The 18520-nt window shown below is 40.1% G+C and overlaps 1 protein-coding gene across 29 annotated transcripts in view; it reads right to left on the minus strand.

Moving 5' to 3' along the window:
* dlg2 (discs, large homolog 2 (Drosophila)) overlaps positions 1–18520 on the minus strand; it is a 245639-nt gene that overhangs the window by 160456 nt on the left and 66663 nt on the right. The window contains exon 1 of one of the 29 annotated variants that reach the window (XM_039778383.1): positions 9266–9273. The exons of the other annotated variants lie outside the window; for them this stretch is intronic. Within the exon in view, the coding sequence (XP_039634317.1) occupies positions 9266–9271 (6 nt within the window). The 5' untranslated portion in view covers positions 9272–9273. Of the gene's footprint in view, positions 1–9265; positions 9274–18520 lie in introns of those variants that run through there. 29 annotated transcript variants of the gene reach the window in all.

The following is an 18520-nucleotide window of genomic DNA, read 5'->3' on the forward strand; positions in this document are numbered from 1 at the left end:
CTGAAAGGCTCCGTTTTAGCGCCTGTCTCTTTAAGGCCCCCCTACTGTCTGCGTTATTGCAGCGTCATTGCAGCCCAGGAACATACACACTTTACTCTGCTGGAAATCCAAAAGAAGAAGAATTTTACCACAATAACCACTTCTAAACCAGAAGCTTCACAACCGCATACATTCCAACAACAATCAGGTCCAAAATCGCTGAAAAATGTACATTTTCCCTGACGTAAATGCTGCTATTTATAGTATGTCTCTGTCACATAATTAAGCAATATTACACGAGTTGAGGGCCTTGCTCAAGGGCACCTCAGTGCTGGTAATGAGGGATGGACAAGCACTGCTCTTTCAATTTCCCCACCCAGATTTATCCTGTCGGTCTGGGGATTGAAACGACGACCTCCCGGCCACAAGCTCGCTTCTCTAACCACCACTACCTAACGTTATTGTTGGCGTCTCGGTCCTAGCCGCGTTACTTAAGTGCCAGTAATATGACCTTAAAAACAAACCCTCAAATGTAATATTGCTATTATACAACGGTTACCAACAAAATAAAAGTTTTAATCTAACTGTATTCATTATGTGGAGCAATTCGCTCTCAAAATAAAAAAGCTACAGAGAGGATTTCTAGTCCCTCCCTGTTTAGTCAACTTAAGCTAACGTTAGCTTTGTAGCGATCGTGCTATTTCCCTAACTGAATTACCGCAAATATAAACACCAAACTGCTTTGCTAGCTCAATCGTGTTCTAACTAACTAAATTTTTTACTTTTTAATGGATAGATTTAGCTAGTATACGTCCGCGAACTTCAAGCAACAGCGACAAATTCCTTTCCCTGTTTAACATTAGTAAGCCAGTCAATTAAGCTAACTTTAGCTTTTTAGAGATCATAGGATTCCCCAAAGTGAATAAATACCACACAAAGAAACACAAAACTGCTTTGCTAGCTCAATCGTGTTGTAACTAAGAAATAATTTTTCTATCTACGTCGGTGAAATTCACATGTAGCAGCTATTTTTGACATAGCGCTGGGTTAGCGGCACAGCTGAGTTTCTGCGTGTTTTACTGTGGTTCCTGATATTTCCATGAATACAAAAGTTTCAAAACATTTTTTTTAATTCAACTCTGTAATGTTGACACAGAAATGGTGGAGTAAGATTTTAAGCATTGACATATATATTAATGGACCCATAGACCCCGTTGCTCTGGACGGAGACCAGTGAAGGCTATTAGAAGCACTTTTCCGGTGATGGCCAGCTTTACTGCGCAGCCTCCAACTGAGAGAGACGACGTAAATGTGACGTGAGCAACGTGTCTGAAAGTGTGAAGTCTTCTGGTAGCTGTGCCAAGAGAAATCTCAATCATTCCCAATCTTACAGAGACGGAGAGTGTAGGTATATGTAAGGAGATAACATAAGCACAGGCTAATTATTGCTAACTAACATGCTAGTTAACATTAGTAATTAAACCTAAACAGCTAACGTAAGTCGAAACTGCCTGCGAGCTTCTCCTGTACTATACGGTAATTCCTCTACTGTGCGACAGTAAGTCACTTGGTTATGACACAATCGTTAGCCTATTTTTACAAAAACGTCTGCTACGGAGCCATTACGTGATGTACAAGGTAATGGAGCCTTTTATACGTTGTTGTGTTTCTTTTGAACTAAACAATGGACAAATCGAGTCTTTAAACGCTTCGGATGTAAAGTTATTCTCAGCCAAGTGACGTAAAAAGAAAATGGCGGTAAGCGGAATGCTAACAGGAGGTGATGGCCAGTTAGCAACAAAATGGCGCCATGATGGCTCGAGTTCTGAAGCGAAGCTTACCCCCTTGATTTTAAGTGATGAGCCTCAAATGGCTCTGGGTGTACTGTCATGCTCATTTGAGCACATTCTAAATGTCTAGTTGGCCAATCAGATTACCTGGTCGGATCTACTTGTTGTATAATGTTAGCTTAATATTTATGCCTAAACCCTGTTTTACTTTTGTCTTTACATTTGTGAGAAATGACCTACAGAGCTCAGTGAAGTAGAAAGCATTTGTTGTGAAGAGCTAATGTGGTAGCCTGTAGCAGAGTATGTAATGGAAACACTGGATGTGGGGGTGGAAATTACATTGTGAAACAATGGAAGATGTGAAACATTAGTCAAGTAATTATTTCTGGTTTCTGGTTCTTTTCCTGGTTTTAAAGGCTGCATTACAGTAAAGTGATGTGATTTTCTGAACTTAACTGACTGTTCTAGCTGTTCTATTATTTGCCTTTACCCACTTAGTCATTGTATCCACGTTATTGATGATTATTTATTTAAAATCTAAGTGTGAAGATATTTTATTGAAGCAGCAACAATCAACCCTAGAATATTGTTGCAATATCGACACTGAGGTATTTGGTCAAGAATATTGTGATATCTAATGTTCTCCATATCGCCCAGCTCTAATAGCGATTAATTTAGCAACTGTCCCCATGTGTCCCCTCAGGCAGTAGATTCAGATAATCCCATTCAAGAGCAATAGGAGTAAAAACTCCTTTGTTCCCTGTGCAATAACTTGGCTAAATATGCACATGTAATTTAGAATTTTTTTGAGATTGCTACTGTAGTATTTTATAAAACTTTGTTCTGTATATTATATGTAGAGGAAAAATGTTTGTATTTTATGTTTGTGTATTGTTTAATGGCCTTTTCATTTATTTGTACTTGTGTTTTTTATCTTGCACTCCTGACTGCAGATCAAGTTTCTCATCTGGGATAATAAAGTGACTGAACTGAAGTGTACTGTGGTATCCTGTATTGCAAGCTTCTCTGTCCTTAGTTTTGATAGCCGGACTGGACATTGTTGCATGTTAGTGCATGTGAGTGCTTTGTGCTTCAGTATCATTTATAAATCCTAAAAATGAAATTAAAAAAGACTCATGATGCTAAATAGAAGTACCCCGGCCTGTTTATTATTATATAGTATTATACTAAGGAACCGCTACTTACATGCATTACTTGACGAGGGTATTTGCATCACTGTGTTGACCCTGAGCCCTGCAGCCTGGCCATAAAAGAGTTGAAATGCATACACCACTGATCGTTCCAACTGTGCAGCAATCCCTCAACACTAAATCTCTCTAAAAAGTAAAAATTAGTAATCCAGCTCAACGGATGTATAGTCTTGGGATAAAGCCAGCAATGTCATCCGGCACCTGAGTCCCTCCCCTTACACTATCTCCACTATCTATTTTGCTATTTTGATAGGTCTCAACGCTAGTCTAGTAGTAAGTAGTAAATTGCTGTTTGATGAGTACTAAAGAAACAGTTCTACTATCATCACTGTAACAGGCAGGCTTCACAAGCTTATCTGGGAAAATAACGGGGAATGCCACTGCAAGAAATCTCATGTAGCACATGCTCAATTCCACTTGTACAGGTAGTAGCCAGAATCTATATTAGCATCAACCAAAAATGCATTCATCGATTACATTTACCTAGAAACATTGTATGGTCAGATTTTGCTAATAATGTCTAATTGCAGTATAAAGCACGATTAACACAAATGTAAGTTGTTGTACAAATGCTACAGTGTTTGCTCTAGAAGTGTATCAGATGTCAGTGTGTCTAAATAAAGCTCTTTAATTCCCTGTTTACTTGTGATACATTATGTAACGTGACTGACAGGACTTTCCCCTGCAGGTCAGATACCACAGTGAAAGGAGGGGGGAATATAGTACAAAAATGAATAACATCTGTATCCTGAACAGCATTACTGATGTATGTGACTCTCAGCAAAAATCACTGAAAACCGTGCCAGTGGATCAATCAATTATTGATCACAGAGAACTCTCATGGAGGAACAGTAGGAATGGAAACATTGCTGAGTCTAGCCACTATGCTGTGGAGGGAGGCAGACAACAAATTAATTGATAATTTATTAAATGTGCCAATTCATCACCCACCATTGCAGCATTAAACCAAATTTAGTCTATATCGATGTTTCACTTCTGCGATTGCTCAGGTGCCGTCGGATATTCCGCCCGATGTCCCTCATTCGGCCGGATGTCCGTTACCTTCCTCTTTCTTTGTGTTGGCGTTCTAAACCCCGGTGGATTTGTGAGGACTATGGTTAACTGCTCCTCAGATCTCTGCAGGGTAAATCCAGACAGCTAGCTAGACTATCTGAGTTTTCTGTTTCGCACGACTAAAACAACTTTTGAACGTATACATGTTCCACTAAAAGAAGTTCCTTCCTGAGGCTACTTTGCAGAGGCACCACGGCTCCGTGATGATTGTGATTGGTTTAAAGAAATGCCAATAAACCAGAGCATGTTTTTCTCCCATCCAGGAATGCTACTGTATGTGGACTAACCAGACCATCCTGTGCAGTGCTGTGGAGGAAGGTCTGGCAATGGGAGACTAAACCAAATCAGGTTCAAGGTCTACTGATACTTTTATTTGTGAGGTCTTGTTGGGCTGCCAAGAACGTAACGATTGTGTGCACACTAGAGATGGCCCGATACCATTTTTTGCTTCCCGATACCGATTCCGATACCTGAACTTGCGTATCGGCCAATACCGAGTACCGATCCAATACCAGTGTGTCATATATTTTATTATGTTTTAACAGCTGTATACTGCTATCCCTGTATGGATGTGATATGATTTCTATCTTTGTTGTCGGTCTGGCTCAGGTTAAACTCTTTGTGAAACATGAACAAACACAAATAATGAATGCCACAGAACTTTCTTTTATTATCCAGTTTGACAGTCAGTTATAACAGAAAAAGAATATAAATAAACTACTTTAACGTAGATTTTCTTTAGGGCTTTATTACATGGTATCGGATCGGTGTATAAACTCCAGTACTTCCCGATACCGATACCAGCGTTTTAGGCAGTATCGCACCATCTCTAGTGCACACCCCAACATACTGCCAACCAAACCAGATTAAGCTACTCCATCTAATCCACGTGGTTTCCTTGAAACCACATGTAACTGTCTACTACTACTGCCTCTCTACAGGTTGAGCCATTTCAGCTGCCATAACTTCCACCTCATTTAAATCATAAAGATAGGCTGCTGCATTTAGCCAGGATTTTCTTCCTTAACTATATCTTCTACTCTGTCTTATTAGTGTGATGTCGTTTTGGTCCTGTGTGTACGGTAACGAGTTCCTTTTTTTATTTTATTTTTTATTATTCCTATCTCTGCTAATATTTAGGAGACACAGTCACATTCCTCTGGATGTCACATGTTTAATTGTGATAAAGGATATCTGCAAACACAGTGCTGATGATCATTTTTTCCAGGCCAATGGTGGATTTCCTAACACTGGGTGACATTACAAAAATGATTTTGCCCACCTGTAACGGCAAATAGGTTAGCATGGGGGGGAAGCTGAATAGAAAAACAGTAGAAAAGAAGATTTCCTGTTGTTGATGTAGCTTCTGGGTCAAAAATATTAAGCCAATGCGGAAGCTCATTGTGTGTTAACATGGCTTAGCAATGCTAACCATGGCACTGTGGAAATTAAAATAGACCTGAACTTGTATTTGGGTGTTTTCTATGTTTTCATCTCAAACTCATAAATAACTACAAATAACTAATGTTAGGGAAATCTGTTTATGTTTTGTTACGTGTTTCTGGATTTTTATATATATATATATATATCGACTGATATATCGGAATATTGGATTTTAAAATCACCAAATATTTGTATCGATATCGGCCTTAAAAATCCTTTATCGGTCGGGCTCTAATTGAAAGAACCATACATAGCTTCTTGCCGCTCTAATTACCCTCCCCACTCCTAAAGTAGTAGCTACCTGCTCCAGCCAACCTCCCCCTGAATCTTCACCCATTATTCTAATTGACCTTCCTCCTCCTAAAGTAGTAGCTACCTACTCCAGCACTAAAACTTCGCTCATAGTATTAAATTGCTGTGAGCTGTACATTCACCAGTTCTAAACAGAGGCAGAACCTAACGTAATCTCAGTGCAATGCGAATATCTCAGCGCTGAACTGGGCAGACACAGCAGTTTTCATTAGACTGACCCTGGATTGGGTTAATTAAGTCTACTGCTAACTTACGACACTAATAATATTACCGTCGCCAAAATACCCACGTGAATCAAATCCCCTATTTCACTGTTAACCGTCAAGCCACTAAACCTGTATGGAAATTAACACCTCTGCTGAAGTTTTAAATACATTAACGATCACACGACACAAGACAACACCGTGTGTGTCTCTCTCTCTCTCTCTCTCTCTCTCTGCGCACACACACAAACAGTCTGGTTCTGGTGGTTGTTTAACGCAGATATGTGCTGATTAGCTCTCATAACGGACCGGGTGGGTAGTGCACTGCCATGAGTCCATGAGGCTAATGTCTGATTACTCTACATTTTCATTGTGATATTTTATTAAATTCTGAATCTGCAACGTTCTCTGTCAGGTAAATCAGTAGTAAGCTATACAGTAAAGTTGCATATTAATTTATTAAGTGGTTTGGGGTCCTTCCGTAAGTAATTTTGGGATACAATTTGGTTTTGGCCAAGCAATGGCCCATTCCAAACAGGTACATTTTCAACAAGCACTGTACTGGTGCCTTATAATTTCTACTTTGCAACGCTGGGTGTCTAAAAACCTCAATGTCACACTTTTCTTCAAGAAGTCGTCCCTCTCCTGCTGTAAGTCAGTGTAGGAAGCGTCAAGTCCGACTGATAGATCCTAGGTTAACCTTTAGCTTCAATTTCAGGAGAGATTTCAGTAGTGATTCTGAGAGGCTTGATATGTGCACATGCTTTTATTCAGAATCTCAAATCAGGAAATATCATCTGTACAATTTATGAGACCAAGTCTATTTATTACACTTTTATAAATGAATTGCTGGTTAATCAGTGCACAGGATAAAAATCTGATTCATTGTGATGTTGTCTTGAGGGCTGGATAAGTAGCAAATGAGTCATGCCAGTGCTGATATCAAACACACCACAAATGCAAATACATATCACGTGCTGTGTACCAGTACACACCCTTAATAATATAACATACATAATGCACTTTTTGTTGTGAGGCTGGCAGCTAATTCCATTGAGCTTTTGCAGTAGTGAGTAATCAAAGCTTATGCATTAACTCATATATCAGCCAAGGTTAAAGGTGGAGGTGATGACAGCAGATGGGTTTAAAGCACAACTGTTGTAACTTGAATACAAATTATCAAACAGTATCATCACATCAACATTGTTAATAAGCAATTTGGAGAGAAGAAAATTAACAAGCTCTGCTGTTAGGCAATTGTACTCACACAGCCTAGTCAGTTTAGAAGACTTTTTCTTTTTTTATGTTTTGGGTGATATATCTAAGTACTAGAAGCTGCTGGACAGCAGAGTCAAATTCCTTGTATGTACAGTGCCCTGCGAAAGTATTCGGCCCCCTTGAACGTTTCGACCTTTTGCCACATTTCAGGCCTCAAACATAAAGATATAAAACTGTATTTTTTTGTGAAGAATCAACAACAAGTGGGTCCCAATTATGAAGTGGAACGAAATTCATTGGCTATTTCAAACTTTTTTAACAAATAAAAAACTGAAAAAGTGGGCGTGCAAAATTATTCAGCCCCTTTACTTTCAGTGCAGCAAACTCTCTCCAGAAGTTCAGTGAGGATCTCTGAATGATCCAATGTTGACCTAAATGACTAATGATGATAAATAGAATCCAGCTGTGTGTAATCAAGTCTCCGTATAAATGCACCTGCTCTGTGATAGTCTCAGAGGTCCGTGTAAAGCGCAGAGAGCATCATGAAGAACAAGGAACACACCAGGCAGGTCCGAGATACTGTTGTTGGAGAAGTTTAAAGCCGGATTGGGATACAAAAGATTTCCCAAGCTTTAAACATCCCAAGGAGCACTGTGCAAGCGATAATATTGAAATGGAAGGAGTATCAGACCACTACAAATCTAGCGAACCCGGCCGTCCCTCTAAACTTTCAGCTCATACAATGAGAAGACTGATCAGAGATGCAGCCAAGAGGCCCATGATCACTCTGGATGAACTGCAGAGATCTACAGCTGAGGTGGGAGACTCTGTCCATAGGACAACAATCAGTCGTATACTGCACAAATCTGGCCTTTATGGAAGAGTGGCAAGAAGAAAGCCATTTCTTAAAGATATCCATAAAAAGTGTCGTTTAAAGTTTGCCAAAGCCAGCCCCCTGGGAGACACACCAAACGTGGAAGAAGGTGCTGTGGTCAGATGAAACCAAAATCGAACTTTTTGGCAACAATGCAAAACGTTATGTTTGGCGTAAAAGCAACACAGCTCATCACCCTGAACACACCATCCCCACTGTCAAACATGGTGGTGGCAGCATCATGGTTTGGGCCTGCTTTTCTTCAGCAGGGACAGGGAAGATGGTTAAAATTGATGGGAAGATGGATGGAGACGAATACAGGACCATTCTGGAAGAAAACCTGATGGAGTCTGCAAAAGACCTGAGACTGGGACGGAGATTTGTCTTCCAACAAGACAATGATCCAAAACATAAAGCAAAATCTACAATGGAATGGTTCACAAATAAACATATCCAGGTGTTAGAATGGCCAAGTCAAAGTCCGAGACCTGAATCCAATCGGAGAATCTGTGGAAAGAACTGAAAACTGCTGTTCACAAACGCTCTCCATCCAACCTCACTGAGCTCGAGCTGTTTTGCAAGGAGGAATGGGCAAAAATGTCAGTCTCTCGATGTGCAAAACTGTTAGAGACATACCCCAAGCCACTTACAGCTGTAATCGCAGCAAAAGGTGGCGCTACAAAGTATTAACTTAAGGGGGCTGAATAATTTTGCACGCCCAATATTTCAGTTTTTTATTTGTTTAAAAGGTTTGAAATATCCAATGAATTTCGTTCCACTTCATGATTGTGTCCCACTTGTTGTTGATTCTTCACAAAAAATTACAGTTTTATATCTTTATGTTTGAGGCCTGAAATGTGGCAAAAGGTCGAAAAGTTCAAGGGGGCCGAATACTTTCGCAAGGCACTGTATGACAAGCACACTCGGCCAATGAAGCTGATGCTGATTCTGATGGTATAACAAGAGAGCTGGTAAACATGCAGAAGAAAAAATTAAACACAGAACAAATAAATAGATAAAACACCATGTGAACACCTGCGCTACAGACCCACAAGTTTGCCTCGCTCACTGGGCTTCCATTGAATCACATGCACATCCTCCCCACACCACATCGCCCTTCATATACACACACACACACACACACTCCTGGAAGTCCCTTACCTGCATGTCTGATCTCAGAGCACAGTAGCATGCAAAAAACATGGCAGTGTTGTATTAACATGAAGGGTGCCGGGGAGGAACTGCTAAATTTTCTTCAAGGATTAGAAACAAAAAGCAAAGAAAGAAGCGGCAGGATCAGAGCAGACTGAGGTGGTAGCATCCCTGAGTGAGAGAAATACTCGGATTGTACCACCCCAGCTGGCAAGATCACTTTTTCTGTGGGGAAATTTGAAACACCAATAAAATAAAATACCAATAAAAAGACCAAAGCTCCATCGCGGCTCACACGCAAGCAGGCGGGACTGAACTGTCAAGAGGGGGGAGTGAAAATGCGTGTCTTACACAAAAAAGAAAAAAGCAAACGTAAAAAGGTCTGCTGGCTGAATGTGATCAACATGTGTAAGAATCTCTGGAAATTAAAGGAAGATCAGAGAAAAACAGGATGAACGTGTAGTGTGCCCCTACAAAAACGTGAAAATGTAATGTGAATGTTTAGTATACTGTATGAGTAGTGCGTATGTGTGTATCTGTATGTGGAGTATTTTTATTTCCAGCATGTTGCACACCATCTTGGATGATTTTCTTTTCTTACCGTATACTGTACACACTGACTGACTGAATCTCTCTCTCTTTGTCTCTCTCTGTCTCACATACACATACACACACAGCATTACATAACAAGCAATATACCATACTGTCACTACCATGGTGCTCTGAAGAAAAACTCTAGCCAAAGAATAATACCTCCCTATTTTACCAATGCAGGTAACACTAGAATCGCCATAGCCCACACCATTACGTTGTGATTCAAACATCTGAATTATTACGTCACTGTGTATGCTATGTTTCCATCCTGCCCTGACTTTTCCTAAATACCTATTCTGCACATTCCTATATTGTCATAATGATAGAAAAACATTTCGAAAACCAAATAGAGTGGTTTTTGGTGTTGTTTTTCACAAAAACAACCCCCTTTATGTGCCAGGAGCAGCGACGATTAACAGTGTTACTCTCCTCAACCGAATGGATGCATTTGCATGATGACCGTACAGCGCATTAAGGCAATGAATGAGATATAGAAACTCATTTGCATGCCAATATCCACTCACGTGGACTAATAATCACACTAAGGTCTGTAGGCCCACATTATTTATCCCATCATCTACACGCTATAATAATATCAGGCATGTTGTTCATGTGACTCATTGGACAAAACACAAACGTTTGTTAATTGTATTATCTGTATAGGTTGGTGTGGATGTGCGTGATCAGATGGCAGGTTGTGTGTTGACTGTTGAACTGAAAGACACACGGGAGAGATGGAGAGACAAATATAAATGCTGATGGGACTTATTGTCGTTCTTTGGTTAGACAAAATATGATAATGTAATCATTTGCACCGTGATTCTAATTAGCATTTAGTTTACTTGCCAAAATAACTAGAATTATACCAGTCTAGGTGACTATTCTGATTGGCTGCAGGGTGTCCATTAAAAAGTGTTATAGGACACCTACTAAGTTCTGGTGAAACTGACTGTTTACCTTTGTAAATGAATGCACTACATTAAATGGAAAATAATATTAATCTGAATATCTTATTTCCAACACTGAGTGTAGTCCTCTGAACACCACAAGATGGCACTAACACACAAGCTGCCAAGGTACATTACACTGCCCCTCTAACGGACTGTTTCACAGCAATCATCTCTCATCGCGTTCGCTGTTCATGCTGCAGCCGACAGTAATGTTACCCATGAAGGATAATTTGTTCGTAAAAGTCTTGGTATTGATTTGGGGACAATGATATTGCTCAATAGATATTGCCTGTATTGTTGTTAAAAAATACTGTCACATTATATTTACTGATTGTCAACCGTATACAATGTTATTGACTTTAAATCTTGCTAGCATAAAGTTAGCTTCTGGCTCGTAGCTTTCTGAGCCAAAGGGTTCTATGAGCTGAGCAGAGCAGTATCTAAAGTCTGTCCTATTTACTGGAGCAGTGAACATTTCCATTGCATAAGACCCTTTTGGGATGGGATCAGTCATGTATTGGCCATCGTGAGTACAGGGAGATTTCCCGATGGGCCGCTCTATTTGTGTGGGCTGCACGCAGGTCAAAAGGTGTTTGTTTTTTTTGTTGGGGGGGGGGTTGGATCGGCTCATAGAGAGAGATCATATGATTGGCCCACTGGTTCATCTGAACACTGGCCAATCACATCCTACTACAGCCCAACTCCATCCTACCATAGAAACGGAGTGCATTTAAGTCCCACCCCCATCAGCAGGGAAAACACTTCTCCATAAAATGCCAGTAGCTAGCTAAAAACATGAGATTTAAGCATGTCAAATGATTATTTTAGAAACCTATGTCTACCAGTGATGACATATTAGCTGTTAGTAAACTAATGTCAGTTATGTATTAGCAAGCTAAGGCACTTGCAGACATAATACTATAGCTTTCTGATTTATCCACATTCCACTATAACACAAGTTGAATACTTTGTACAAAATGCAGCTTTAGCTTAACTTACAGACTTGTCACCTGTTTACTATACAAGACATCTTGACACCCATGCTCCAACCTCAACCTTTAGCCATCTTGCCATCATGAACCAGGCAGCCTTTTTGACTCAGTAAAAGTGCCGTTTTTGCTAATGACAGGCTCAGAAGTGTCTGACAACGTTATGGAAAGGATCCCTACAGAGACAGACCTTTTTGTTAAAGAGTAAGATCCTTTTTGTTTAACAAGAAACAGCCCCAAAATCACAACCGCCAAACTCACCAGACAATTAAATAAACAAGCCTTTTAGCGTGTATAGAGACAGCATATTTTCATGTGAATGAGTGAATTAAGGGTTTATTTCAACCAAACCAGAGTGGTGATTGTTGGAACAGTGGAAAGACAAACCATGAGGCTTTTAATGGTTTTATTTAGTCGACTCTGAATGTAGTGTTTTGCAATGATAAAATTACTGTTTGTTTAAATGGTTATTTAAATTTAAATGGTGTAGTGGGTTTGGCGATAGCGATTTTGGGAATATTTAATGTTAAAGATTGACCTCCGTAGGGACCCTTTCCATAATGTTGTCAGACACTTAGAATAATAATCTGAGTCTGTCAGTGGTAAAACATTTACATTAACAACACTTTTAGTGGACGGAAATTGAAGGTGCATAATTGCCCAATAACATTACTTTGCAGCTTGTTTCGGCAGCGGTCTTGCTTAATACTGGAATGAATTAATACAATTTCAAAAATGTTTGTTCCCATCAGTCACTTAGACACAAAAACATGTGTACTTACTGCCGTGAGGTTGTATGCCTCCGCCAATCAGTCATGTGCAGTTTACATCCATGTCTCTCTAGACTCATATAATGTGTAGTGGAGACTTTGAAGCAATTTAATGAAGTGTATATTTTGGCAAAAACATGGACGCTTCACACACATCTTCAACCAGGCAGCAAAGAAGATCTCTACAATCACCACGTTTCAAGATTAGTGTCACCAACTCAGTAGCCGACCAAATGTCTCCCCTTCTGTTCCTGAGTTCTGGCGTTAAATAATGGCCAGAAAAGTGTTTTTGCAGAACGTTATGGTGCCACAGTGAACTTGACCTTTGACCACCAAAATCTGTTTATCCTTGAGTCCATTAGGACGTGTGTTCCAAATGGGAAGAGATTCCCTCAAGGCAATCCTGAGATATCGCGTTGATGAGAATGGGACAGACGTGATGTCACAGTTACCTCTTCTTCTATTCTACCTTGAATCTAATCAGTTCGTCCTTAAGTTCAATTGGACATGTGTGCCAAATTTGAAGAAATTCTCTACTGCCAGTTCAGAGGCATAAAAATGCGGAAATTGTTAATGCGTTACAGCATTTGTTTCTTTCATTTAGGTTTTACGCTGCATGTTATACACTGCTTACAAATCCTAACAGCATCAGATAGAACCTAATAGTTGGTGTGTTTTCATGAAAACTACTTTTGCGGGTGATGCTTACAAAAACCTCCAAGACTTAGCGTGTACTGAACTGAACGACACACAGCGCAAATGACCGGAGTATTACTGCATATGGTGGCAGCGTAAAAGTAATAGATAAAATAGCACATTTTACAATGCTAAGAGTATCAGTTTTGTGTGGGCTCAGGCTGCAAGATAAACTACCTGGCTGTGTTTGGTGTGTGGGGGTTGCGTATGTGTGTCCTTGCTGCTATAGAGATGAAGAGGGATGATGCGTTATTGGCCCATCAGCACATACAAAAGGATACAGACGCTCTTAGGCTTCCAGTGTTAATGGCTGTGTATATTGACAGTGTACACTGTGTAATCAGCAGGGTTTCCCACAGCGTGTTCATTGGAGGAACCCCATCTCACCTGAAATAAAGAGTGCCTCCACTAAGAAATGAACATTTCTATAAAATATAACATTAGGCTTAATAAGCTTTAGGGGAAATGAGCAGTGACACTACATCACACATTTAATGAGCGAGGCAACTGTTTAAACCGTCATTGAACAGGATGTGTCAAGATCTTTCTGATTCAGCTCAGCAGGTGACTGATCGATGGCGCTGTATGTTCACTTTGCAGAAAATTAAAGGAAGCAGCTTGTTTGTCGGGAACAAACCATCTGAGCTTTAACAAGTTGGGAAAAGTTGAGACAGACAGCCCACTAAGTCACAGCCACTTGCTGATGTGTGAGAGCAAGACTACCAGTCTATAGCCAGGCTAAAACCTGCTTATGGTCACCAAAGTTATTAGGATTTATTGTCTGGGCACCAACCATGAATGTCTGTACCAAAAATGATAGCAATCGATCAAGTAGATTTAACTAGAAAAGTGATCATTTTGACCAGCTGGTGGCCCCAAGTGAAACATCAAAGCGATTAGTATACAGACGGGGTCGGAGAGTAGCACATACCGCCCCACCCCCACCCCCCCATGACATGTCTCCCGTCTACCGTCTGCACAATGTCCTGATAAGGATGGCAATCATGACACATTCACTAATGGGAATATTATCTAATATAATCAGTAATTATTGACGAAACAAGTTCAGCTCAATTCAAACTCGTGACAGCCTGTGATTTAGCTATTATGAACAGCCTGACGAGCAGTGTAAGTACTGTAGATCTAGATGTCAAATATGTCATGTAGCAGCTGCAGCACCAGGCTCAGCTTGTTTTCAAGCCACATTAGCTCTGCAGCTAGCTCGCACCTGAGATCACCTGGGGTAGCTATAGGCAACAAAGTGGATTGATTACACTTTGAGTATATTAAAAAAAAATACTGTGCACCAGAGCTTTAACAAATAAAGCAACAAGAATAAGCTGATAAAGGTCAGTCATAAGAAAGAGCTTTTTGTACAAGCATCTGATGGGACGGAACTTAACTTTGATCTTTGCACATGATTCTATGCTTTCACAAATTCAGCATATGTTTACAGAATCTCAAAGAAGAGGAAGTACTCTCAGTAATAAATAGACATGAATGTACTCCTACATCATGCTGCTCACATTACTCAGAGTTGTATATGTACTATTGTGTTTTCCTTAATTTCTCATTTGGAGTTATAAGGTTTACACAAGACAGCAACAACATGCATCTTGCTTTAAGCGGTGAGCTCACAGTGGTGGGAAGATGCACCAGTCGGCAAACTGAATGTAGGGGGAGGTATTAAAGATGTTGTATAGAATATATTTTTGGTTCCAGCCTTCCTGTTACCGTGGTAACTGTCCATCGATTCAGCAGCATAAGTGAACGGAGAACCAAACGAATCCCCCGCCCCCTACACTCCTTATTTATTTCTTTATTTCTTCCTCAGAGAATGTGAAGTTAATCTGGGGGAGGAAGAGAAGGAAAGAGGGGGTTCAGATGAGGACTGGAGAATGATGGTAGAGGAGGGAATCTGGGGGTGGATGAGTTGGAATGGAGATGAATTTGACATCCTTAACACTTGTGTTGACTTGGCACTGCTGAATCTCCAGGATACCTAGCAACATGGTGAATCTGATGAGTGCTTTCCCTGTAGGGACAACTCAGGAGGCCAACCCTGCCTGAGCTCCACAGCTCCACCATGGACTATGGATCAGGCTGGAAGCCACTGAATCCCTATCATAATGATTTACACAATATTGTAGAATTTATAACCTAACAAAAGGATCATTTTATAGTCATCATTTTAATGGCTTTTTACTTGTATTCTGCAATTAATACAGGAACTAAATAGTATGTACAACAAAAAGGTTGATAACCTTTACAAAGTATGAACTATCCACTATGTTTATTTTTGGGCTCTAATTAGGTAAGTTACAACTATCAGTATCATTGAGCATGTTTTAACAATACTCTTTTCAGCAATTCAGGTTTATACCGCAGGTTTGTATGGCTGTCTGCACCTTCTGAAGTAAGAAAAAAACTAAAACCATGCACCAAACCTGTTCAATAAAATTCAGCTTTGACACCTGAAATAAAAACAATTTCTTTCCCTTTCCATTACTTTAGTTTTGTCTCACTTTTGCACTACATCCGAACCATATATTATTATTATTATTTTTAGTACACCGTGGGTCGGAAAGAGAAATGCATTTTCGATTCCTCTGGATGAATTGACAATAAAGTTGACTTGACTTAATACAATCTGAGTGTCTGGTGCGACTTTCGCGCCCTAAATTTAAACGGAGCGCAGAGTTAGTGGCGCTTTTTTTCGTCACTCGGAAATTGGGAACTTCCAACGAAGAAAGATGCAAAGAAACAATAAGTTTCTTTCATTACTGCTGACTCACAACGGGGGACCAACAGAAAGAGAAAGCAGACTGTTCAACTTTGAGTCCAAAGAAAAATTAACAAAAAACTAAACTCCCACACCCACAAGAGGACCAAGCTGATGCCGGCACAGACTCCTCTGTAATGATCCACCCTCTCTCCATGGAGTCACTTTTCGGGATGAACATTCAGGAAATGATAGCCAGGCTGTAAACCCCCCGTAAAGCATCAGAGCAGCTGGGCTCTTATCTGCTGGCCTGCGAAGAGCTTCGGGGACATCCTGGACCTGCTCATCCACTCACACCTCAGGCTTCAGTCGGCTCGGGCCCGCTACCTCGCTAAGAGCTACTCGGGAGAAGGCAGCACCACCAACAACCCCACTATTTCATCAATAAAGGGTGGACATTTTGTATGTTCTTCTCTGCACATTGGTTCAGATGTTAGCACTGTTAGACATGTTGTGTCAGCTAACAAAGTGAGGCGCCACACTTGAGTCGGAGGGGATATTTGGCCCTTTACCCCCCTACTACAACTTTAAATAATTTTTTTTTATTTGTAACATAGTACTTTTAAAGTTTTAGTATTAGTATCTTTTACTTAATTAAAAGATCTAAATAGTTTCTCGACCACTGCTGAACAGGAACACCTTAAAATATATCCCACTTCCCACTTCTATAGTTATAGTAGCGGTGTCTTCGTTTGTGTGTTCGCTTGTTTGTCCCTTTGTGGGTTTATTGCTGGAGACAAAAGGAAGAGTCTTGTCAAGTTGAATTGTTATACTATAAAACATTTCATTTCATTTTTATTGTCAAATAAATACTTAAGCTTTTGCAAAGATTTTGAAATCAAAGCTTTTACTTTGACTGTTAGCTGGAAATATTTTCCCCACCGTACTGGAAACATAACAGAAGAAGGAGACGGAGGAGGAGGAGAATAACAGAGAAAAGAGTTTTACATTGACATGTGCATCATGCCTAAGTGCAAATCAGCACTGTTGGAGATAGGCTCCTAAGGAATAATAAGGAATAAGCTGGTGTAGAGAGAAGGCCAAGGGGAGGGCAGCAGAGGTACATGAAGAAACAGTGCTCGAGTCAGATATTGAGTTACCGATCATCATCGATTGTCATGCTGGGTTCATGGGGATGGCTGGAAGGCTACTTGTGAGCTCAGGTCCGACGCTCTACACCAAGCTGTTTTAGCCCAGAGTGGCGTTTATTCGTTCTGACTCATTATAAATATTCATAAAAAGTACCATATATTTGTGCGGCCAGGTTGGCTCAGTGGGTAGAGCAGGCGCACATATGTTTAGAGGTTTGTACCTCGATGCAGAGGTCCAGGGTTTGACTCTGACCTGTGACGATTTCCTGCATGTCTTCCCCCTCTCTCTCTCCTTTCTCACCTGTCCTGTCCATTAAAGGCAGAAAAGCCCCCCATGTTTCCTTTGTCTTCATGGTTTGTTTTTCAAACCACACAGCCTGTGAATGCAACGCAGCAACTAGAGTTAGAGCATGAGGTCACTTCACTGTCTTCAACTGGCAGGCTGAAGCAAAGCTGAGGCACACCAAAACTCCCTTTGGTATTTCTTTTTGAACATCACATGACATTTTATTCTTTGTCGGATCAAAATACAAGCGCCTTATCCCCACCCATACTGTATATTACTACTGAGATAGAAAATATGAACAATGTATGATCTGATATTGGTCACCTGGTATTTCCTGTCATATACATAATAACATTGTACATTTGTCACAGTGTGTATGTTGTTGCGCTGAATTACAAGCAGGAGATTATAATTTCATGTAAAATTGTTGTGTTGTTTTGGTTTTAATGGTTACTTATTAATACTTTCAGCATTCTATTTCATATTTTTTCTATGCTTTCTTACATTTTAACGGAGAACAATCTGTGTTTTAACATGGAGTAAAGTGGCTTTACCCTCGGAGAGTATGCACTTGCTTTGCTCTGTGTATTCATCCTGTAGTATTTTTGCTATACATGATGATATATCTGCTATCATGTTCAAGGTGTCCTGTGGAGTTCTCCTGTAAACAAACAAAAGTGATGTGTACATTCAGAATTACTCACCAAAGTGTGTATCCTTGAGGTCTAACAAATGTGCCCAGTGAAATCTAGTAAGTTTCTCATTAAATATTTGCAAAGCCAAAGTGTGAACCCTGATCCACACAACACAGAGAACTCCTGTCAAGTTGCTGGAGAGCAACATTTTCTGGAGGAAATTCTACCCTCACCCAGGTCCATCTCTGCTCCATACCTCTAGATCACTCTGTGCAGTATAAACATGTACTTTATTATCTAAAGGACCCAAAGTTCTATTACGGTTCATATTATTAACAAAATGGTTACAATGCTGAAACACTACACATCTTATCTTATTATAACACATATCTGTCACTATGTCATTCTTATGCTACTGCATACTTTTCTTATATTACACGATTATTATTGTATATCTATTATTTTCTTCTA

Source organism: Perca fluviatilis, chromosome 16 (assembly GCF_010015445.1).
Source record: "Perca fluviatilis chromosome 16, GENO_Pfluv_1.0, whole genome shotgun sequence".
In the NCBI taxonomy this organism is placed as follows: Eukaryota; Metazoa; Chordata; class Actinopteri; order Perciformes; family Percidae; genus Perca; species Perca fluviatilis.